The sequence below is a fragment of the Euprymna scolopes genome, chromosome 39 (assembly GCF_053919585.1).
Source record: "Euprymna scolopes isolate OS-2025 chromosome 39, ASM5391958v1, whole genome shotgun sequence".
Classification (NCBI taxonomy): Eukaryota; Metazoa; Mollusca; class Cephalopoda; order Sepiida; family Sepiolidae; genus Euprymna; species Euprymna scolopes.
In genome coordinates, this window is record NC_136520.1 from 72,506,856 (window position 1) to 72,530,366 (window position 23,511).

The 23,511-nt window shown below is 30.4% G+C and overlaps 1 protein-coding gene across 1 annotated transcript in view; it reads right to left on the minus strand.

The window, feature by feature from the left end:
- LOC145263864 (polycystin-1-like protein 1) overlaps positions 1 to 23,511 on the minus strand; it is an 842,774-nt gene that overhangs the window by 456,373 nt on the left and 362,890 nt on the right. The window contains exon 8 of the mRNA XM_080120938.1: positions 19,697 to 20,945. Coding sequence (XP_079977064.1) covers positions 19,697 to 20,945 — 1,249 coding nt within the window. The remainder of the gene's footprint in view (positions 1 to 19,696; positions 20,946 to 23,511) is intronic.

Consider the following 23,511-nt stretch of genomic DNA (forward strand, 5'->3'; position numbering starts at 1 on the left):
TCATTAATATTACTATTATTACTATTACTATTATTACTATTATTATTACTACTATTATTATTATTATCATTATCATTACTATTATTATTATTACTATTATTATCATGACTATTATTACTATTATTATTATTACTATTATTATCATTACTATTATTACTATTATTATTATTACTATTATTATTATTACTATTACTATTATTACTATTACTATTATTACTATTATTATTATTATAATTATTATTATTACTATTACTATTACGATTATTACTATTATTATTATTACTATTATTATTACTATTATTACTATTATTATTATTACTATTATTACTATTACTATTATTATTACTATTAATATTATTATTACTATAATTATTACTATTAATATTATTATTACTATTATTATTATTCTTATTATTATTATTACTATTATTATTATTACTATTATTATTACTATTACTATTATTACTATTATTATGATTATTACTATTATTATTATTTCTATTATTATTACTATTATTACTAATATTATTACTATTACGACTATTATTATTAATATTATTATTATCATTATTACTATTATTATTCTATTATTACTGTTATTATTATTATTACTATTATTATTACTATTACTACTATTACTATTATTATTACTATTATTATTATTACTATTATTATTATTACTATTATTATTGTTATTCTATTATTATTACTGTTATTATTATTATTATTACTTATTATTATTATTACTGTTATTACTATTATTATTATTACTGTTATTATTACTATTATTATTACTATTATTACTATTATTATTGTTATTATTCTATTATTATTACTGTTATTATTATTACTATTATTATTATTATAACTATTATTATTATTATTACTATTATTATTACTATTATTATAATTATTACTATTATTGTTATTACTATTATTATAATTATTACTATTACTATTATTATTACTATTATTATTATTACTGTTATTACTATTATTATTATTACTATTATTATAATTATTATTATTACTATTATTATTATTATTATTATTGCTATTATTATTATCATTACTATTATTATTATTATTATTACTATTATTGCTATTATAATTATTATTACTATTATTATTACTACTATTATTACTATTATTATTACTACTATTATTATTACTATTATTATTATTACTATTATTATTATCACTATTATTATTATCACTATTATTATCACTATTACTATTATTATTATTACTATTATTACTATTATTATTACTATTATTATTATTACTATTACTATTATTATTATTACTATTATTATTACTATTACTATTATTATAATTATTATTATTATTACTATTATTATTACTATTATTATTACTATTATTATTACTATTATTACTATTATTATTATAATTATTCTATTATTATTATTATTATTACTATTATTATAATTATTACTATTATTATTATTACTATTATTATTATTACTATTATTACTATTACTATTATTACTACTATTATAATTATTATTATTACTATTACGATTATTACTATTATTATTATTACTATTATTATTACTATTATTACTATTATTATTACTATTATTACTATTACTATTATTATTACTATAATTATTACTATTAATATTATTATTACTATAATTATTACTATTAATATTATTATTACTATTATTATTCTTCTTATTATTATTACTATTATTACTATTATTATTACTATTATTATTACTATCACTATTATTACTATTATTACTATTATTATGATTATTACTATTATCATTATTACTATTATTATTACTATTATTACTAATATTATTACTATTACGACTATTATTATTAATATTATTATTATTATCATTATTACTATTATTATTACTATTATTATTGTTATTCTATTATTACTGTTATTATTATTACTACTATTACTACTATTACTATTATTATTACTATTATTATTATTACTATTATTATTGTTATTATTCTATTATTATTACTGTTATTATTATTATTATTACTTATTATTATTATTACTGTTATTACTATTATTATTATTACTGTTATTATTACTATTATTATTATTACTATTATTATTGTTATTATTCTATTATTATTACTGTTATTATTATTATTACTATTATTATTATTATTACTATTATTATTATTACTATTATTATTATTACTATTATTATAATTATTACTATTACTATTATTATTACTATTATTACTATTATTATTATTACTGTTATTACTATTATTATTACTATTATTATAATTATTATTATTATTACTATTATTATTATTATTATTATTATCATTACTATTATTATTATTATTATTACTATTATTGCTATTATAATTATTATTACTATTATTATTACTACTATTATTACTATTACTATTATTATTATTATTATTACTAGTATTATTACTATTATTATTATCACTATTATTATTATCACTATTACTATTATTATTATTACTATTACTATTACTATTATTATTACTATTACTATTATTACTATTACTATTATTACTATTATTATTACTATTATTACTATTACTATTATTACTATTATTATTACTAATATTATAATTATTATTATTATTACTATTATTATTACTATTATTATTACTATTATTATTATTACTATTATTATTACTATTATTATTACTATTATTATTATTATTACTATTATTATTACTATTATTATTATTACTATTACTATTATTATAATTATTACTATTATTATTATTAATATTATTATTATTATAATTACTATTATTATTATTACTATTATTACTACTATTATTATTATTACTATTATTATTACTATTATTATTATTACTATTATTATTATTACTATTATTATTATTATTACTATTATTATTATTACTATTATAACTCTTATTATTATTATTATTACTACTATTATAATTATTTTTATTATTGTTATTATTACTATTATTATTATTATTACTATTATTATTATTACTATTACTATTATTACTATTACTATTATCATTACTACTATTACTTTTATTATTACTATTATTATTATCATTACTATTATAATTATTATTATTATCATTACTATTATAATTATTATTATCATTATTATTATTACTATCATCATTATTATTATTACTATCATCATTATTATTATTACTATTATTATTATTATTATTACTATTATTATTATTACTACTATTATTATTACTATTATTATTACTATTATTATTATTATTACTATTATTATTATTTTTATTATTATAATTACTATTATTATTACTATTATTATTACTATTATTATTATTATTATTACTATTATTATTACTATTATTATTACTATCATTATTACTATTATTATTATCATTACTACTATTACTTTTATTATTACTATTATTATTATTATCATTACTATTATAATTATTATTATCATTACTATTATTATTGTCATTACTATTATAATTATTTTTATCATTATTATTATTATTATTACTATCATCATTATTATTATTATTACTACTACTTAGGTTCATAACTTTTTCTTTGGGTTCAACAATTCTGCCGAGCAACACCAGCGCACGGGTTTGGCTAGTAAATAAGTATAATGGCCTGATACTGTGTAAATTGTCAAATTTATTGCCAGCAGATAAGCTGTGGTAAGTCTGTTGGTCAGAGTCAGGTAAGAAGTTGTGGGATGGGGAAATAAATCCAGGGTTGTCGCAGTAAACATCTTAAGAGAGAAAAAAAAACCAACTCCATTGCATCACAGCTGTTGTGGTATTGAAAAGCAAGTGGACTAGTCAGTAAACAATACACTTTGTTGCACAAGATATTATTTTACATTCGTCGACTACATCAATCAGGTTAATAGATTTTTCTCTACAAAGGAGGGAAAGCTCCACATGAAGCTCTGATAAAAAAATAAATAAATTAATAAATGAACACGTTCTCATGCCCTTATTCTCATTTCTCTCCTCTCACCTTATACTCCTTGTTTTAAATATGCTCCTTGTTTTAAATATACTGCTTGTTTTAAATATGCTCCTTGTTTTAAATAGGCTCCTTGTTTTAAATAGGCTCCTTGTTTTAAATAGGCTCCTTGTTTCAAATAGGCTCCTTGTTTCAAATATGCTCCTTGTTTCAAATATGCTCCTTGTTTCAAATATGCTCCTTGTTTCAAATATGCTCCTTGTTTCAAATATGCTCCTTGTTTCAAATATGCTCCTTGTTTCAAATATGCTCCTTGTTTTAAATATACTCCTTGTTTTAAATATACTCCTTGTTTTAAATATACTCCTTGTTTTAAATATACTCCTTGTTTTAAATATACTCCTTGTTTTAAATATACTCCTTGTTTAAATATGCTCCTTGTTTTAAATATGCTCCTTGTTTTAGATATACTCCTTGTTTTAAATAAGCTCCTACCGAAATAAGCGCCAACAGTAAAGAACAGTAAAGATTAAGAAATGCTATTTCAAATTTAATCATGTCAGGCAAACGAAAATATTATTTAAAACGCTTTGGAATTAACTGAACAATTGATGTAAAAAAAAAAAAAAGTTTGTGAAGTAAATGATAAAGTTATGTAACACCTATTGTGATTTTGATATAAGTATCTGGATTTTCATGGAGATGCGCCGTGTTACTTTTTATTCTATTTGTATAAAATCAAACTAAATATAACCCACATTATAGTTGATAATCCCATTTTGCCTAGCAATTATGACCCCAAATTCATCATTATTTTAAAAGTGACTCCTTTACATAGAAATGTATAGCACACATAAATTTAAGAACTGGAAAGTCACATTTTTTTTTTAAAAATACAAAATTTTATCAATTTAAATGAGAAAATTTTAAAATCTGAAAATATTGTGAAATAATAAAATCATTTTTTTTTTTTTACTCCCCCTTTTTTTTTTGTTAAAGTCCGAATTTTTGCCAATAACCTGGCTTTATCAAGGAGATGTCAGTCCGATTCAGTTTTTTTTTTTCTCTTCCCCTTCATAACGCTAAGACGAAGCCTCCCAAAGATAAAATATGTCTTACATCGGTGCTGTTCAAGATCCGTGTGTGTAATCGCTTGGTTTAATCGCGAAATTTAAGAACTGTAAAGTCACAAATTTTAGAAATCATTTTTTTTAATGAATTTAAATAAGAAAATTTGAAAACCTGAAAATGTTGTGAAATAAAATCATTTTTATTTATCGATTTTTTTTTTGTTGTTAAAGTCCGAATTTTCGCCAATAACCTGGCTTTATCAAGATGTCAGTACAATAAAGTTTTTTTTTTTCTCTTCCCCTTCATAATGCTATTATAAGAGCCTCCCGAAGTTCTGTTAGAAAATCCGGGCTGGTGTACCTATCACTAATCTCTCACTCTTAGACAGGGTTAAAAAAAGAAAAAAAAAAAGAAGTCTCCAATCTAATAGGTTTCACACTATCAACCAAGCTCCCACCTCTGTCCCATCACCCCAATGTGACATTACTGTTCCTGTTTTACAGGTATTTACATGGAACATGCTCTAACAAACTTTTCGCAGCTGTATCCACCCATGCCATAAATTCCTTCCACTAACCCGACAAGCAGCAAAATTCCACCCCTTCACTGTAGAGGTCCTTAAATGTGGGAAGGCTTTCTACTCTAGTAGTTTCTTTCCTTGACTTGCTAGATTTCGGAATTCCCTCACCGTTTCCTGCTTTCTTGACTGTGCAAAGCATACAGAAATTTAAATGTAATGTGAACAGAGATCTTGCTGCTCGACTCTCTACAGTGTCCCAAATAATAGCTGCATACATCCAAGTAATAATATGTCATATAGGAGTAAAAAAAAAAAAGAAAAAAAAAGTGGAGGTTGTTTCTGGGATTGCGTTTCTTGTGGATGACTAATATGAATTTTTGTGGGGTCCTGCATTGTAACATGAATGTTATGTATAATATTAAATGAAAGATGAGGAATAAAAATTATTCATAATTTATTATATCATCAGAACAATAAGGAAAAGTTAAGGGGGAAAATTAAGAAAGAAAACCTTTTTAAGCCATGGCATTTTGAAGCTAAATGCTTCTCATTAGAAGAGAAGGGCCACATTTATAAATGAAAATGTTGAATTATGCAAATTAAAAATTTACAATAAATTTTTTGTTTGACAAAGAATACCGATAATTAAAGTTCCATGGATTTTCAATGAATGGCGCCTCTTGTCAGAGGAAATGATCTTAGTAAAATAAATATAGGTAATTGTAAATTATGCTTATTAGCACATAAATTGAAAATTAAATCTAAAATACATGAAAGAAATATTTCATAGTTGAATGAATAATGACACAGGAACAGTTGTTGAATCCAAAAGCAATGAAGATTGATATATATTCTAGACTAAATTGTGAGTTTTTAAGATACATTCTGGGCTGAGAGATGAGTTCTTTGAAGTTCAAAATCATAAAGGGGATGAGAGAAACAGTAAATAGAGGATACGGAAATACATATATAAATAGATTTTTAAAAAACTAAAATGGTCTGAGAGTGAAGAAAATGGGATTAAAAAAATAAGTTAAAAACTAAAATAAAAATAAAATGATACAATTCCAGTGAAGCCTTTTTTACCTACATTCTAGGCTGAAAGATGAGTTCTTCGAAGTTCAAAATTATGGATATGACGTAATCAATAGAGTTCAGTATGTTAAAGTACATTGAAAAAAGAATGTAATATTAGTGCAGGCATAATATAAAGATTTAAATGAAAATCGTTTTGAATATTATAATATCATCAAGAAATTTCAAAATTTCTTCAAAGATTTCCCACTTTACATTTATATTGACCTTAATAAAAAAAAAATTGCAAACGTTTTGGATTATTTTACTTAATCTAAACTACGAATCTAATAGATGGTTTAAAGTTTGAAATATAATTTGATAAATGTTGAAAAAAAAAAAAAAAAAAAGAAAATAATGAATATGGAGGGGGGGGGGCAGCGTGTACCCAAAGCAACACTAACACATTTATGCAAAGACCTTCAAAAACATACATGTGAAAACTAGATACACATATTAAATGATTTAATATGCTAATATATGTGGTTCAATTTACCTATGCTGCTTTCTTTAAGTTCGCAACCACAAATATAAGTATAAAAATATAAGTAGAGTATATACAAAGCACTATTATTAATTTTAAGGAAAAAAACTTAAACTTTTTTTGTATTCCTTGTCAAAACAATAAATTTGTTGTAAACTTTTAATTTGCGTAATTCAAAATTTTCATTTATACAGGGTGACCTAAAAAAAAAAAAAAAAAAAAATTAAAAAAAAAAAAAAAAACGGGCCCCAACTAAAATTTTGCCCCGTTTCTTAGTGTTTTGTCCGAATGAAATGAAACTTTGGTCATAACTAGTTTATTATATTCAAAACATCACATCGAAACACAAGGGTCTTTGGCCTTTTTTTCTCCGTTCTACAGCATATGTTCTAGATGGCCTCCATTTAGCTTTTGTTTTTTTGGGGGGTCACCCTGTATTATTACCTTATCTCGCATATTGAGCTTTCTTTATCTGCTTGGGATCGTCTTATAAATATTGAGACTAATATTTATTTAGACTTTATGTCTACAGTATTATACAATCTATAATCCAAACGCATTCCAAAATGTCATTTAATATATATACAATAGAACCCAGAGATACGATGGCCCAAAGATACGCTTTTTCAGGTTATGATGTGGAATATGTTTTTCGGACCCTGGTTACAGTATTTGCCTCGCCTTACGGTGTTATTTGATTATATACTGTACTGTATTTTGTTATTAATTTTTAATGCCGTATCCCGGGGTTCTACTATATAATGTATGCATGTATTCATTCTCTCTCTGGTGTATAAATGATTATGTGTTTCAAAATATATTAATACGAAAGCGTTTGTGTTATTTATATTCTGTGTCACACTTGCATCCGAGTCGTTTGTTATAAATTTCCATTTCTTGTAATAAAAAATTTTATCAAGAATTCTTCATAAGTTTTGGTTTCGGTTTCGATTATAGCTGAAGGAACTCAAGTTTATATATATATGTTTTTTTGCTAATGTTTCCCAAATCTGAAATACATGGAGAAATCAGTCTAATGCTAGGATTATTGCTGAATTCTGGTTTATGATCTTTTAGGGTAAAGCATGGGCACATTGGTGTATATCCCTTTATCTTATCCTCTATGTTCATTTTTTCACTAATTTTTAAGGTTTCAGAGTTTATACTATTCAGTTCTTCATTGCTTGCTAATCTATAGTTTTTATTGAGTTCCTTCATAATTAGGTTGTTGTAGGTTTCAAATCCATGCTGTACATATTCATGGTTTTGTCTGCGAGAATCATCAAGTTCGGATTGTCTTTAATATATACACACACACACATTTTTCACAAGTTTTGGTTCAAGCTGATGCACCCAAGTCATACGGATATATTTTTTTTATTTTTTTAAATCGCAACTCTATAATATATAAAAATCGATAGAACATAAACTCTCTCTCTCTCTCTCTCTATATATATATATATATACATACAAAATCTGCAAGAATAGTGGTATACTAAAGCATACTTTACGACCGGGCTTTGCCGGGTGTCCGTGCTAGCTTAGATAAATACTTTTGCAGTTTTAACAAAAAAAGCTACAATAATATTAGACCGTCTCCATTTACGCTGAACATCTACAGAATGCCAACATCAATATATTACATATGAATGAGTGCCCTGTCGAATTTCCATAGGTCCCGTTAGTGTATATATATTTATATCCAATAAGTAATTAAGAGAGGGAGGGAGGGGGTAGGAGCAAAATACCAAAATATAATGAGTTCATTGTTCTTGCTAACAATCATTGATAATTGACAGGTTTTGTTATTTATCGATTATTTTTTTAAATTTTTTAAATAGAATTAATGGACATCATTATAAACAAAAGGGTCAAAGCAGGGTTGGTACTATCTACAATCGAACGTTACGATTCCAAGTCTTCTGGAGTTGTTCAAAAAAAAAAAAAAAAACGATTCTAACAACACTCTGCAAGGTGTTCTTTTTTTTATTATTACTTCCCATATTCGTTGTTTTTTTTGTTTTTTTTAAATTTTTTGAATTATCGCTCATAAAGACTCAAAGGCCACTCGAGGACAAGAGTGAATGGTTAGCGTCAAGTGAGAACAATATCATGAAGATTTTAGATGGATTTTAGAGTTTCTAATCATTATGCTATTTGGCTGCTGCTAAGGTAGGTATGTGACATTAATCAAACGAAAAACACTCGTCTAGCCAAAACTACTATCAATAATTTTCCACACTCTTTATCTGTGCCTAAATCTAAATGCAGATTCCATGAACAAAGCTTCTTTCTGAGAACTGCACGCCTGTGGAACTCTCTTCCGATTGCCTGCTTTCCAGCTGACTACAATCTGATTGTCTTCAAGTCCAACATAAACAAGTTCTTGATGAACCGTCCCCTTAAGCAATCCAATTTACAAAATTTCCACTACTTATGTTTACTATGCTATAACAACATCGACTGATGTATAACCATTAACCCTTATCCTCGAGTGGCCTCCAGGCCTTGATAAGTGGTGATTCCTGTGTAAAAAAAAAAACAAAAAAAACTATTTGTTTACACAAAAAGCATAGTTGATCTATGACAACTTTATATAGACTATGACACTTCCTAGCTGTAATGCCATGCTTTGTGGAAATCAATCCTGTATTTTTATTTTAAAGCACGCAAAGAAATATTTCATTTTGTTCCAATAAGCAGAACATGACCATTGTTTCTAATAAAATGTTATACTTCTAATTAACTGAAAAATGAATGAGCATGTGACTGAAAAGAAATATAAAAAATAATAAAAACCCTCTGACTAACATATACTGCAGTATTGTTATTTTCTATCAACACAACGGCGAGCTGTGAAGGAGATGGACGTGATTGGCACAGAAATGAAAATTAAGAACAGAAGCAAATAATTAAATGTATTGTTGCCCAGTTGGGATGTGCCAAGGGCAGAAAGAGGTTGAGCAAGTAGGAGAAAGAGAATTAGGTCTTACCCACTGCCCTTAGCTATGATCAGAGCAGTAATGACCAACCCAAAAATCAATTGGTCATGAAAGAGAACTGCTAGCCAATTGGCACTGAAGGATGGAGAGAGGGAAGGGAAGGGGGGGGGGTGCATATGGAAAGTGAGATTGGATGAAAACAGGTTTCCAAACAGGAAAGTTTTGGCAGCAGACTTAAAGCTTCCTTCCTCTTCTGTGATGAAAAAAAAAAAAAAAAAAAAAAAGAGGGTCCTGGATTAATACGAAGTTCGGTGAGATTTGAAGACTTTAAAGAAACTCTAATGACCGTTGTTCGGCATTAGAAATGTCACAATTTATACAAGCACCAGCAGGAATACCTGGCGTTGTTTGGATAGCAGATTTACAGAATTAAATCATCTACATAAAGATCACATAACCCCAAAATCATGAGGTTAAAATCAGGATATCTGGATTCTTCGAACTACTGTTCTTATCAAGAACCCGTGGCATAGTGGATAAAGTACTTGGTTAAATTCAATTATGGGGTTAGAGTCTTCTGCAAGTTGAAAGTTCAATCATTAGTATGGCGGACACTCAAAAGTACAATTGCAAATTACTTCGAATTTTTACCCGGTCATGGCTGATGGAACGAAAACTTACTACGTCTGAAGATTAAATAAAAGATTTTGTTCAACATTCTATGCAGATTCCTGAATTTAACAAAAAGGTTCCAGTTCAGAAAGATACATCTGAAGAAGATCCAAGGTTATATCAACCCTAGCGTTGTGAGAATAACACTTTCAAATAGTACTTTCACCAGTCCGTTACACTCTTTGGAAATAGCACTTTCGCCAGTCCGTCACACACTTTGGAAATAGCACTTTCGCCAGTCCGTCACACACTTTGGAAATAGCACTTTCACCAGTCCATCACACACTTTGGAAATAGCACTTTCGCCAGTCCGTCACAGCTTAAAATAGTCTTTTTATCTTTGAAAATTTCATATTCGTCGTTCAATGAGCAACGAAAATGGATACATCTTAAGAACGGGTCCATTTTCTTTTTGTTATTGCTTTTTTTTTTTTTTTCAAACCGAAGTGAAAGCCAAGTTTTCTCCTCATAAATATTCAGGAGCTTCCACCACCACCACCATCATTATTATTATTATTGTTGTTGTTGTTATGCAGACTGAATTTTGTCTGGAATCGGAAACCTGAAAATGAATACGCAAGGCTCCTGCTGAAGAATATATTTACATTTTTACTTTCCTGCTGTGCAATAAATTATTGAAACTTTTCAATTCAATACAACCATTCACTCAACATAAACTCCTGCTTATTATTTCTGCTGAGTTTTTTTTTTTTTTTGGTAAAATGGCCGCACACATTCGCTATCACTTTGCAATTTTATTCCAGTTTATTACTCGAAATTGTTGAAACAGAATTAATAGATGAGTTTTTTTGTCCTTTTCTTATTGATAACTGCCAACCTGCGGAACATTGTTCCGCTAGCCTGCTTCCCAGTTGAATACAACATGGTCGCCTTCAAATCCAATGTAAACAAGTTCTTGTTGAGTCATCCCCATAAATAATCAAATTCTTCCACTATTTACACCATTAGCAATTATTACACTATCACCTTACATTCATTAGCCCTTATTCTCGAATGGTCTTTGGGCCTTAATAAGTGGTGACTACTTAGTAGAAAATTTTTTTTTATATATCTATCAAAGTGAAAATGTGAGTGCACTTTTCAACCTATATACTCAACAAATTTTTTATCTACAGACTTGAAATTGGTATATAGGGTAATCAGAAATGTGAAAAAACATTTTAATTGGTTTTTATATGAAAAAAAAAGCTGCTAAGGGGTCACAATTAAAGAATTGGTACATGGGGGGGGGTCCTCGGATTTCTATCTGTCAACTGTTTCATGACTGTGCATGCGCACATTGTTCACATTATGCTAAGTAGATTTGAAAACACTTCTGAAAGAACATGTCAAGCTGGCCTAATGGTTATCGCACTTGACAAACGGTCTTTAGGTTTTGGTTTCAATCAGCCAGAGTATTTTTTTTTTTTTTAACTTATATATATATATATATATATATATGATAGGACAATTCCAAAGTTTTTCCCCTGATTCTGATGCAATTATGATTTTTCTTTAAAATTTCTAAATATAGAGTTGTTTTTCTTTTTATTTTGTAGAGGGATGAAGTAGAATTACAGAAACAAAAAATTATGTAATATATGCATATATTTTTGCAAACGTAAAAATGCACTTTTAATCTAAATGATATCTCTTCAGATAGAGCTCAATGATAATAATTTATCTAAACACTTGAGTGCAGTTTCTTCATTCATCAGATGCGTTTCATATATTCACATTGAAAATTTCATTTAATATAACACAGTCATGAATTACATAGTGTGACAAAGCCGTTCAATCAAATAGTGTGACAAAGCCGTTCAATCAAATAGTGTGACAAAGCCGTTCAATCAAATAGTGTGACAAAGCCGTTCAATCAAATAGTGTGACAAAGCCGTTCAATCAAATAGTGTGACAAAGCCGTTCAATCAAATAGTGTGACAAAGCCATTCAATCAAATAGTGTGACAAAGCCGTTCAATCAAATAGTGTGACAAAGCCGTTCAATCAAATAGTGTGACAAAGCCGTTCAATCAAATAGTGTGACAAAGCCGTTCAATCAAATAGTGTGACAAAGCCGTTCAATCAAATAGTGTGACAAAGCCGTTCAATCAAATAGTGTGACAAAGCCGTTCAATCAAATAGTGTGACAAAGCCGTTCAATCAAATAATGTGACAAAGCCGTTCAATCAAATAATGTGACAAAGCCGTTCAATCAAATAGTGTGACAAAGCCGTTCAATCAAATAGTGTGACAAAGCCGTTCAATCAAATAGTGTGACAAAGCCGTTGAAATAGTGTAACAAAACCGTTGAATTATATAGTGTACCAAAGCCGCTGACTCATAAAACATATGAAAATGACCGAGCCAGTGTGCAATGTGAAGTCACAGCTGAGATAAAAAAAAGGACACACATATTCGAAGAATGTGTGATCAGTGGAGTGGTTTTCAGAAAAGCATGTGTTCAAGTTGTGTAGGTGACATCATATCCATCCATCCATAGCGTTGAACCCCTGGAGGGACATAGGCCATTCACAACTTTGTAGATGCTTTTATAGTGAGGAGTTCTTTTTTCGGAGTGTGCGTGCTGGCCTTACGCTCAACCTTCCAAGAAGGTACATACAGCGCCTAGCTTTTCCAAATGGTCACTCATTTGGTACTGGCTAGGCTTAATGTTGCTTAACTTCGGTGATCTGGTGAGAACCTGTGTGTCAACGAGATTGTGCTGTACTGGGTGACATCATAGCAGAGACGAAAAGTCACATGTGGCCGGAGAAGGAGAAAAATGCGTTGTTGGAAATACCTGATATAAAGTTTTATGGTAAAAAAAGAAAAAAAGCATGTCAAGTTTTTTTCCTTTGTTCTGTTTCCTTGCGACAGTCTACAACGCGTTTGATTCGTTAAGATGTAACACAGTTAAAAAAAAGGTATACAACGTTACATATGTTCATGTCTTTATTTCTCTAAGTGTAAACGGAATCTCTCTTAAGATGGTATACAGCATGGTTTTAACATCAACTTCTATGGAATGCTGAATCTATTTAAGGCAGTAATTACTGGGGACCCAGTTACAAGACTCCACATTCCTATCCTGTCTTGGTTAATCACCTAAAGACGGCCAGAGGAGGAGTTAGATGAAATGTCGTGAAATAACTGTGAAGACAAGGATACCAGTCCGCAAAAAATAAAATACACAAATTACTTATCTCAAAGGATTCCAATAAAATAATTTATATATATAAAAAGGCAAAATGTGTGTTTGTGTGTGGGGTTTTTTTTGTATGTCCAGCAAAGGCTTTTGAAGGGGTGGCCGTTCCGAGGGAGGAGGGTACTGTTTCTTAGAACTTTTTATATACTCCCTAGATTATAATATCTGATTTACGAAAGACGGTCGCGCCTATCTTTTATTTGAGTGACTTTTGCACTATTTTCATGATATTTCTTACTCTTCGTGCGTTTCTTTGGCTTTTTTGTATAAAAGGGAAACTGATTTGAAAAACAAAAAACAAAAAAAAATAAAAAAGAGTTGCTGGCCTCCATGGCCAGCAGGTGTCGAAGCCAATCAGCTTTGATCACTGTGGGGAATACCCCTTTATATCAGAAAATTCTAGTCTATATATATAAAGGCAAAAAGTGTGTGTGTGTGTGTCTGTATCTCGTAAAAACTTTCAACAGATGCGATGGTACCTGACCAAACCGGTATCATTTTAAACCTCAACCCCTTGGGCAACAAATATGAAACAAATTGGCCCAAAACACTAATTCTATCACTCTCAACTGGGCAGTTTTCTACAGGGAGGGGTAGTTTCTTTTTTGCGTCTCCATTTTTGCAAGTCATCGTATCGGTTTGATTGACTTTACTTAATTTGAATGTTGCGGACTTCCGGTCGGACGATGAAACATCAGTAACACGTCACATTTTCTTTCACTTTCTTTTCCGCCTTTGTGTCACGGTTTTTTTTTAACACCTCCCTTCATTTTGCCCCCCCACTGCTACTACCATTTTTTTTTTTAACACCTCTCTCCACATGGGCTGCTGACTGTTGTTTGGATTTCTCCTACCACACCTCCACTCACTACTACCACTTTTTTCTTTTTTTTTCGCGTCGCGGGTTCGAGCCTGCCTGCTTACTAGCACTTTTTTTTTCTTTTTTTCACACACCTACAGACACCTGGGCAATGCCGGGCACCCACGCTAGTCTAATATAGAAAAGGTGTGTGTGTGTGTGTGTGTTTGTATGTCTGTCAAAAAATTTTGATACATGTGACGGATCCTCATGAGATAGGTATAGTTTGGAAGCTGGACATCTCGGACAACAAATATTGAAAAATTGGCCACAAAACATTCATTCCTTCACCCTCAACTGGGCAGTTTTCTACAAGAAGGGGGTCGCTTTTTTCATCAACATTTTCGCAAAAGTCATCGTCTCTGTTGGATTGACTACGCTTAATTTCAATGCTCTCGACTTCTGGTTTCGCCATGGACGCATCAGCTAGCACGTTACTTTTTTTTTTCCTCCTTCGCATTACAGGTTTGAGCTTGCCTGCCTACTGCCACTTTTTTTTTTTTTTTTTTAACAACACCTCTCTTCATCCGGGTTGACTACTGTTGTTTTGACCCCCTCCCTACTACCACTTTTTTTTTTCGGGGTTTCTTACTACACCACCTCCACACACCCGGGCAATGCTGGGTATCCCCGCTAGTATATAATAAAGGCTTTTGTTTAAAGAAAGCTAGTCGCGTTTTCTCCTTTTTTCTGTTTCCTTGTGACTGAGTCTACAACGTGTTGGGTCCGTTAAAATGTAAAAGTAGTCTATTATATAAATCTCACCTGTCTGTTTAAATGTATGTATGTCTGTATGTCTTGCTAAAACTTTTTTTCAGCGGCATTGGACCGGGTCTTAACTGGTACCATCAGAAAGGATGTCGTCTAATAGTCACCCCTTTTAGAACTGAGTCTCTCTCTCTTTCCTCCAACCTTGAGACGTGGTGCAACGGGTAAAAAGTTGGATGGTTAATCTAAAAACCAAGCTTCTATCTTTTCACCAGAAACACTCTCACTTGGCTCCAACCAATATGAATGGCTTTTGTTTCAAAGAAGCTGTCTGCTTTGGCAAGTTTCTGGACCTGATTTTCACTCCTGACCTGAAATGGAAGACTTGCATCAAATCTGTTGCCAAGGTCGCTGGGAAAATGATTGCATCATTCTATTGCTCTAGAAGGTATCTCACTCTTGACACACTTCCCTACCTGTATAAGAGCTAAATATATCCTAAAATAGAGTACTGTTGTCACATCTGGCGAGGGGGAAGCTGCTCAGAGCACCCTATCTTGCCGTGCCAAATTCAAAACTGGTTTCAAAACGATGTCCTTACTTTCTCCTTGCAACCTCTTTTCTCACTGAAGATACGTTACAAACATATCACTGCTCTATTATTATCTTCATGCCAAGTGCTCGTCTCAACTTCAACATATGGTCTCTCTTGCCAAACTTTTACAAAAAGCATTTGTCTAGCTACAACTACTATCAACAATCCCCCTTCCACTATCTGTGCCTAACTCTAAACACAAATTCCATGAACAAAGTTTCTTTCTTAGAACTGCTCACCTGTGGAACTTTGTCCCACTGGTTTGCTTTCCAGCTGACTACAAGTTGAATATAAACAAGTCCTTTTTGAATCGTCCCCTTAAATGATAAAATTATACCCACTTTTCATTACTAAGGATCAATATGCGGGTGTCTCAGTAACCACCGTTCACTCATTAACCGTTATCCTTGAGTGGCCTTTGTTTCGTGTCTTGATAAGTGATGACTCCCTTATATATATAAAAAAAAAAAAAACTGACCAGATCCAACGTCGCTTAACTTTGGGCCGAGATCACAGTGTAGTATCTGTTTTTCAGATGCTGCACTTCAATTTCTTGTTCTCTGTCAGTGGAGGAGAAGTCCTTCACGACTGAGACAATTTTTAATTTTTGTTCCTTTTCTCCGCGTTAAAAAACGACCCTGGTGTCTAACTCTGTCCCGTGGGGAGGCATTGTAAATAGGAACTTTGGTGATCGTAGTATTTACACTAGTATCTATAAAACACCTGTTGCACATGTTCCTCCTCAGCTGAAAGTGTAATTATATATTTACATATAAAGTATACTTGTCTCGACTTTTCCCTCCTTCCAACGTAGGTAATTATATTTACATTCTAGTTTGCATATATTAAAGCAGCTAGGGAGAGAAAGAAAGAAAAGAAGAAAAAAAAAAAACTGAGCCTTTTGAAAGCAGTTTTATGTTGCCACAGCCGTCAACTACTGGCAATCAGTTATAAAAGTTTGTTTTTCTTTTACCGCATACGCACACACACACACACACACACATTTTGTAGATTTTATTTAAAATGTCAAAATAACTGGGTAGGGTAAGGCTCCCATTTTATAACACATCAACACAACAACTATTGTAAACTAACCAAAATGTTGTACAGAATAAAGTCACTAAATTTTTTGCCGCTTCTACACTATTCGGACGAGATTTTGTAATCTATAAATGGAGTTTTCAGATAAAAAAAAAAAACAATGATTTTAACTGATTTTTTTTTTGTCAATTCTAATAAGTTACAATAGTAGCCTGTCTCTACTTTATCGTTATTTTCATAGCAAGCGCTCATCTGAGCTGCAATCTATGGCCGCTCCCCCCTCACCAAATTTTTACGAGAAACGCTCATCTAGCTGAAAACACTATCAATAATTTCCCCTACTCTTTATCTGTGCCTAAACCTAAACGTAGATTCCATGAACAATGTTTCTTTCTTAGAACGCCTGTGGAACTGTCTTCTGTCTTCCTACTTTCCAGCTGACTACAATATGGTTGTCTTCAAGTCCAACGTAAACAAGTTCTTGATGAGCCGTTCCACCTAAGTTAATTTACCAAATTTCCATTACTAACGATTATTATATTGTCCAATTGACTACTGTACACTCTTTGACCCTTATCCTCGAGTGGCCTCTGGGCCTTGATAAGTGGTGATGCCTATGTAAAAAAAAATTTTAAAAAAATTAAAAAAAAAATGTTAATTTATGAAAATTTTGTATTTATTATTAGAGAGCCAATTCTCTATTGATTATTATATTGTACCCCAGATATATTAGTGATTTCAAAAGTTAAGAAACTATGACTTGAGTGCTATCTGCTAGAAGCAAAACCAAAAGTGTTATTTGTTGCCATCTGAGCTAAGGCCATATGTATATCAAAAATTTCAAAATGCTGTTTAAGATATAAATGTACATTTGCACATGGATAGAATTAACACGTTTAGTCGACTTATGTCTGCAAAATTCCAATTTTCAATGTCGACCCCTTAGCAGCTATTTCTACCAGCTAAAGACCAAATCGAATTTGTTCCACAGGTCAAAATCCTCTACATATCAAGTTTTAAGTATGTAGACCTAGAATTGACAGTAGTTTGGTAGAGAGCATTCTGTACACAGACAAGGTCACTTTATATATATATATATATATATATATATATATAATCATCCACATACAGTACTGTTTCGTTATATCACAACTCATCAGTGCGTCTAGACATACACCTTTCTCCACCCGAGGATCGAACTTACAACTGTTGCATTGACAATCGGCAGCTCTAATCATTGGATCACGGATCAGTGCCGTAAATATTTCTCGAGTGTGTATTAAATCCACACACGCTCTTGCAACAGTACTCAAATCATTGGTTTGTTTACAAACAAATTAATAGGTAGGATCGTTAAAGTTCTATTAATATAGATTTAGGTAATTAGACCTATCAAGTTTATCATATATTTGCAATACTCCAAACATAGCACTTTCTAATATATTTAACTGAGGCTTTGCTCTTTTAGACTCTTGTCTATCACTCTCTATAATAATAACTTTTGTGGCCTGAAATGCTACCAAAGACAAAATAAGTTGCTCTTCTGTAATTAAGCACTTAAAAAAATTAGTACAACCCTGTTCTTGTGAAGTCTGTAGAGTTCCATACAGACAAAAAGAAAAAAAAAAAATGGTCGCCTTTTCTCTTTATTGCTTGCGATATTGTCACCTAACATGCAAATGAGATGCTTCCGGTTGGATATAAAAAGCATGATTTTTCAGAGACTTGGTTGATTTTGGATTTGGATGTAAGAGTAGAAAGTGTTACCAGTAATGCGCACTGTTCTAGAATTGAGTTTTGACAATAGAGTGGCAAGTTTTAGAGTTGAGTTTTGACAATAGAGTGTCGCATTTAACCCTTGATTGTTTTAACCACAACTTTATTAAAAACAAAGCACTGACGACCAAATGATTGTATATGTGAACAAGCGTATAAGATTTATGCCATTGCGAACTGAAACTGGTTGACAATTATGTTAAAATTATATAGAAATAAAAGACTGGTTGACAATTATGCAAAAATTATATAGAAATAAAAGACTGGTTGATAATTATGCAAAAATTATATAGAAATAAAAGACTGGTTGACAATTATGCAAAAATTATATAGAAATAAAAGACTGGTTGACAATTATGCAAAAATTATATAGAAATAAAAGACTGGTTGACAATTATGTTAAAATTATATAGAAATAAAAGACTGGTTGACAATTATGCAAAAATTATATAGAAATAAAAGACTGGTTGACAATTATGCAAAAATTATATAGAAATAAAAGACTGGTTGACAATTATGCAAAAATTATATAGAAATAAAAGACTGGTTGACAATTATGCAAAAATTATATAGAAATAAAAGACTGGTTGACAATTATGCAAAAATTATATAGAAATAAAAGACTGGTTGACAATTATGCAAAAATTATATAGAAATAAAAGACTGGTTGACAATTATGCAAAAATTATATAGAAATAAAAGACTGGTTGACACTTATGCAAAAATTATATAGAAATAAAAGACTGGTTGACAATTATGCAAAAATTATACAGAAATAAAAAAAAAAACACTTACCATTAGTCTTAGCATAAAACATGATGGGAACTGCAACAGCTGTTGGGCGTAGAATTTGTAGCTCCAAATCACTCACAGGTTCTTCGATAAGCACTTCACTAGTCTCAGTCAGATTAGAAATCTCGTTAAGAGCCATGACAGAAATATTCATGAATCCTAAGTATTGGAAACGATGTTCGATACATAGCTTGCTTTCATTCCTCAATACAATATCCGGACTTTCCCAGGATGATCCAAAATCCCAGAGCAAAGACACATTTAAGCCATGGATCACTCTCACGCAGAGCAAGACGGGCAAGTCATGAGGTAAAACCTTATTGATGAGAAGCTCCAAATACTCGATCGGTTGCTGCACGATGATTTGCTGTGGTAAATATTTAGTTAAAGTGCTCACTTCATTATAGGCACTGACGCTGATGTTGTAATGACCAGGCGTGTGAAAGACGTGACTTCGACTTGATGTTAAATTACCCTGCGTAGAGTAGACCTCATTTCCGATTCTCCATTCAAAGGTAACCTGGTTGCCTGCCGATGCTTCTGCACGGAAGGTTAGGTCTTGTCCAACTTTCAGAAGGTATGAAGGTAGGGGTTGTAAGAGAACGTTTTCGATTCCATCCCGTACAACAACTAATTTTTGTACTCTTTCTGTAATGCTGTTGTTGTTCTTGAAGACTGCTGTAATTTGGTAGCGCCCCTTTTGAGGGAAGGCGTGCTCCATCAGTGCAAGGCCTGTCCGGTTAAGAATAACTTGGTTTTCTAGTTTAATCAACCATGACACAGAGGTGATATCTGACATCAACGGAGAAAGAACAAAGAAAAACGCTTTTGCATTTGTCGCGACAAAGGGTTTCGCTATGATCTCTATCTTCGTTGGCCTCTCATGTACAACAATTTGTCTGTCAAGACTTTGGGAAAGGCTGCTGATGTTATTTTTGGCAACAATATGCGGCTTAAAGTATCCTGGTTTCATATAGACATAGCAGATTTCTCCAAGAAGCTGGCAACCATTTCCATAGTCTTTGAGCAGGAACACCGGTTCAGAGCAGTCAGATATGGCACTGGTGTTTGCTGCATCAAGGGAGAACGTTTCCAAGATGCCATCACCGAAATTTACAACCAAAGCCGTATCTTGGCGGGTTGCTGTTTCAAGAGAGACCAAGAAACGAACGGGTTTGTCCACTTCCATGTAATGTGAAGAATTTGGCAGCATGGAAAACTCCAGGTTTTCTAATTCTTCACTATCGACAATCTATAAAATATAAACAGGCAAAACTTGTTAATAACAAACAAACAGAAAATGAAGATAAGGTTATTTTTTTTTGGTTTGGGGGGGGGGGGAGATGTTGAGAAGGTCTATAATATTAAGCTGGAAAAAAAAAATCATGAAAAGGTTATTTTGCTTAGTTCATATTGGGGGGGGGGGGAAGGCTAGAAAAGATCTTTAATACCAAGCTGAAAAAAATTGATGGTATAATCGGTTCATGTTTGGCAACCAAATTGTAACTTGATCGTTCTTTTAATACGAAATCAATAAATAAGAATCCTCAGTCTGAAACAATTCGAAAATAGAACAAAAATTTAATTCACTTTGATTTTTTTTGTGAAAGGCAACTAAAAACCCTACACTATTTTAAGCCATTTTGGAGATTAGCCCTTTTTTCCTTTAAGATAGGATATCTTTTTTTATTTATAGAGATGCACAATATTGTGCAGACCAAATTGAAAAATATCAACATTAAAAAATAAATCGCTTACAACCTAAAGTAGTAATCTAATAATTGTAAAATGACACAAGAGGAAACTACACTTATCAACGGAAAAGAAAATTTTCTTTACATCAAAATTTTCTCAAAATGACAAAAAAATGAATAAAAAATAAAAGAAATATATCACAAATTAAAATTGAAGTGACTTTTACTATAATATACGCATTTTTGTCAAAATTAAAAATATTTTCAAATTTTCACCGTTAAGAAATTTGCGTTTCTTTAGCACGACTCATTTTAAGAATCATTTAAGGATTTTGCTTTTATTTTGATAACTGCAATCAGGATTTCCATTATTTTCATCAAAATTGGAAATATTTTCAAATTTTCACTAATTATTATAATGGTTATTTTTGTACGTTTTATAGTTATTTATTTATTCATACTTTCTGCTATTCCGATTATATTTTTGCAAACAAAGGAAATAACTAAACTAAGAGAAATAGTTCTCGTTTTATTTATTTTTTATTATTTATTTTGGAAATTTCACCATTATGAAACTCGTGTTTCTTTTGCTAGAGTCTTTTTTTTTTTTTTTTTTTAAATTTCACTTTTATTTTGATACGACTATAATTAGGATAAGGATCTGTTATTTTTATCAAAATCAAAAATATTTTCTAAATTGTCACCGTTACGGAAATTTGCATTTCTTTTGCACAACTCTTTGTAAGAAAAATCATTTTCGGATTTTGCTTTCATTTTGATAAAACCATAACTACAATGAGGATCGCTATTATTTTCATCAAAATTGGAAATATTTTCAAATTTTCACCAGCTATGGACAAAGCTCCACTGCCTTGGGAAGATGCCTTGGGAAAAGGCAAAGTCTAAGGGAGTAAACCTCGACGAAAAATTCAGTTTGAAGTCCTGATAGGTGGATGATGAAACACTGCAACACCTTTCCGGCAGCTGCGCTGGGTCAGACTTGCAATTCCAACAGAGTTTGTCTGCAATGCTGAGATGGGGACCCTGATAACTGGGCAAACCTAGGTCTCCTTATCACTTGCCCAGGCCTGCATCAGGAGAGCCAACTCCAGTTTTGACTTTTTAGCCAGAGCAGATGTTGCAGTGCACCAGACAAGATACAAAACGCCATTGTCTCATTAGACAGAAGGCTGCCATCAATACATATTTTATCATTCTAAGCTGGCTGGTTTTTAATACCCATTTTAAAGCATTTGCTTAGTTTTGTTTGTTTTAGGGCATATCCTCCTATGGCCATTTATTGATTAATCGTATACAATTAGTCAAACACAAGTAACTATTTTAACTTATAGCAAAGATGATGGCTTTATAAGCGCTATAGTAATTTGTCCTTAATAAATTGTTTAAAATATATAACACATCATTCAATAAATTCTGGGCCTGGTCTATTGTTGATAGCACCAATAAAAAAACATTTTTATAAAGTACTAAGCTTCAAATGAAAAGTATTAATTTAAAAAAAAAAAAAAATGTAAGTTCATACCTTTTTCAATGATATTAGTGCTAAATTGAACATATTTGATTCTGGTTTACCAGTTTTTCTTGTAGATTGTTGCAACATGTTATCATCTAATACATAAAGTAAAGTCAGTTTCTTTACACCTTGTTTCTTTTGTTATTGATAAAATTTACTTTTATCATGACTAATGTTTGCGCAAAATTAAAAAAAAATACAACGCATGGTTATTGAGTTTGAACAAATGAACAGATGAACCATTCTGAGGCAATTTTATCCTTATAGTGCCCTCTAGGGGGAGCAACCAGAGTTATCCCAGAAAATCCATTTTGGCAAAAATTTACTTTCACCATAACTAATGTTTGTGAAAAATTTTTTAAAATCCAAGGCGTGGTTATTGAGAAAAGTGCAAACAGATGTGAATTACTAGGTCTAATCCCTCCTTTGTCAGGGGACCAAAATCGATATTTGATTCTGGTTCATCAGATTTTTTTTGTCAATTGTTATAATATTGTAACAAAGTGCATATAGGCATGTGTGAAAAAGTTAGCAGGTGTGGGACGGCTGGCTTGCAAAGGTATTAGCAGCAGTCTTAGTATAAGGAGATG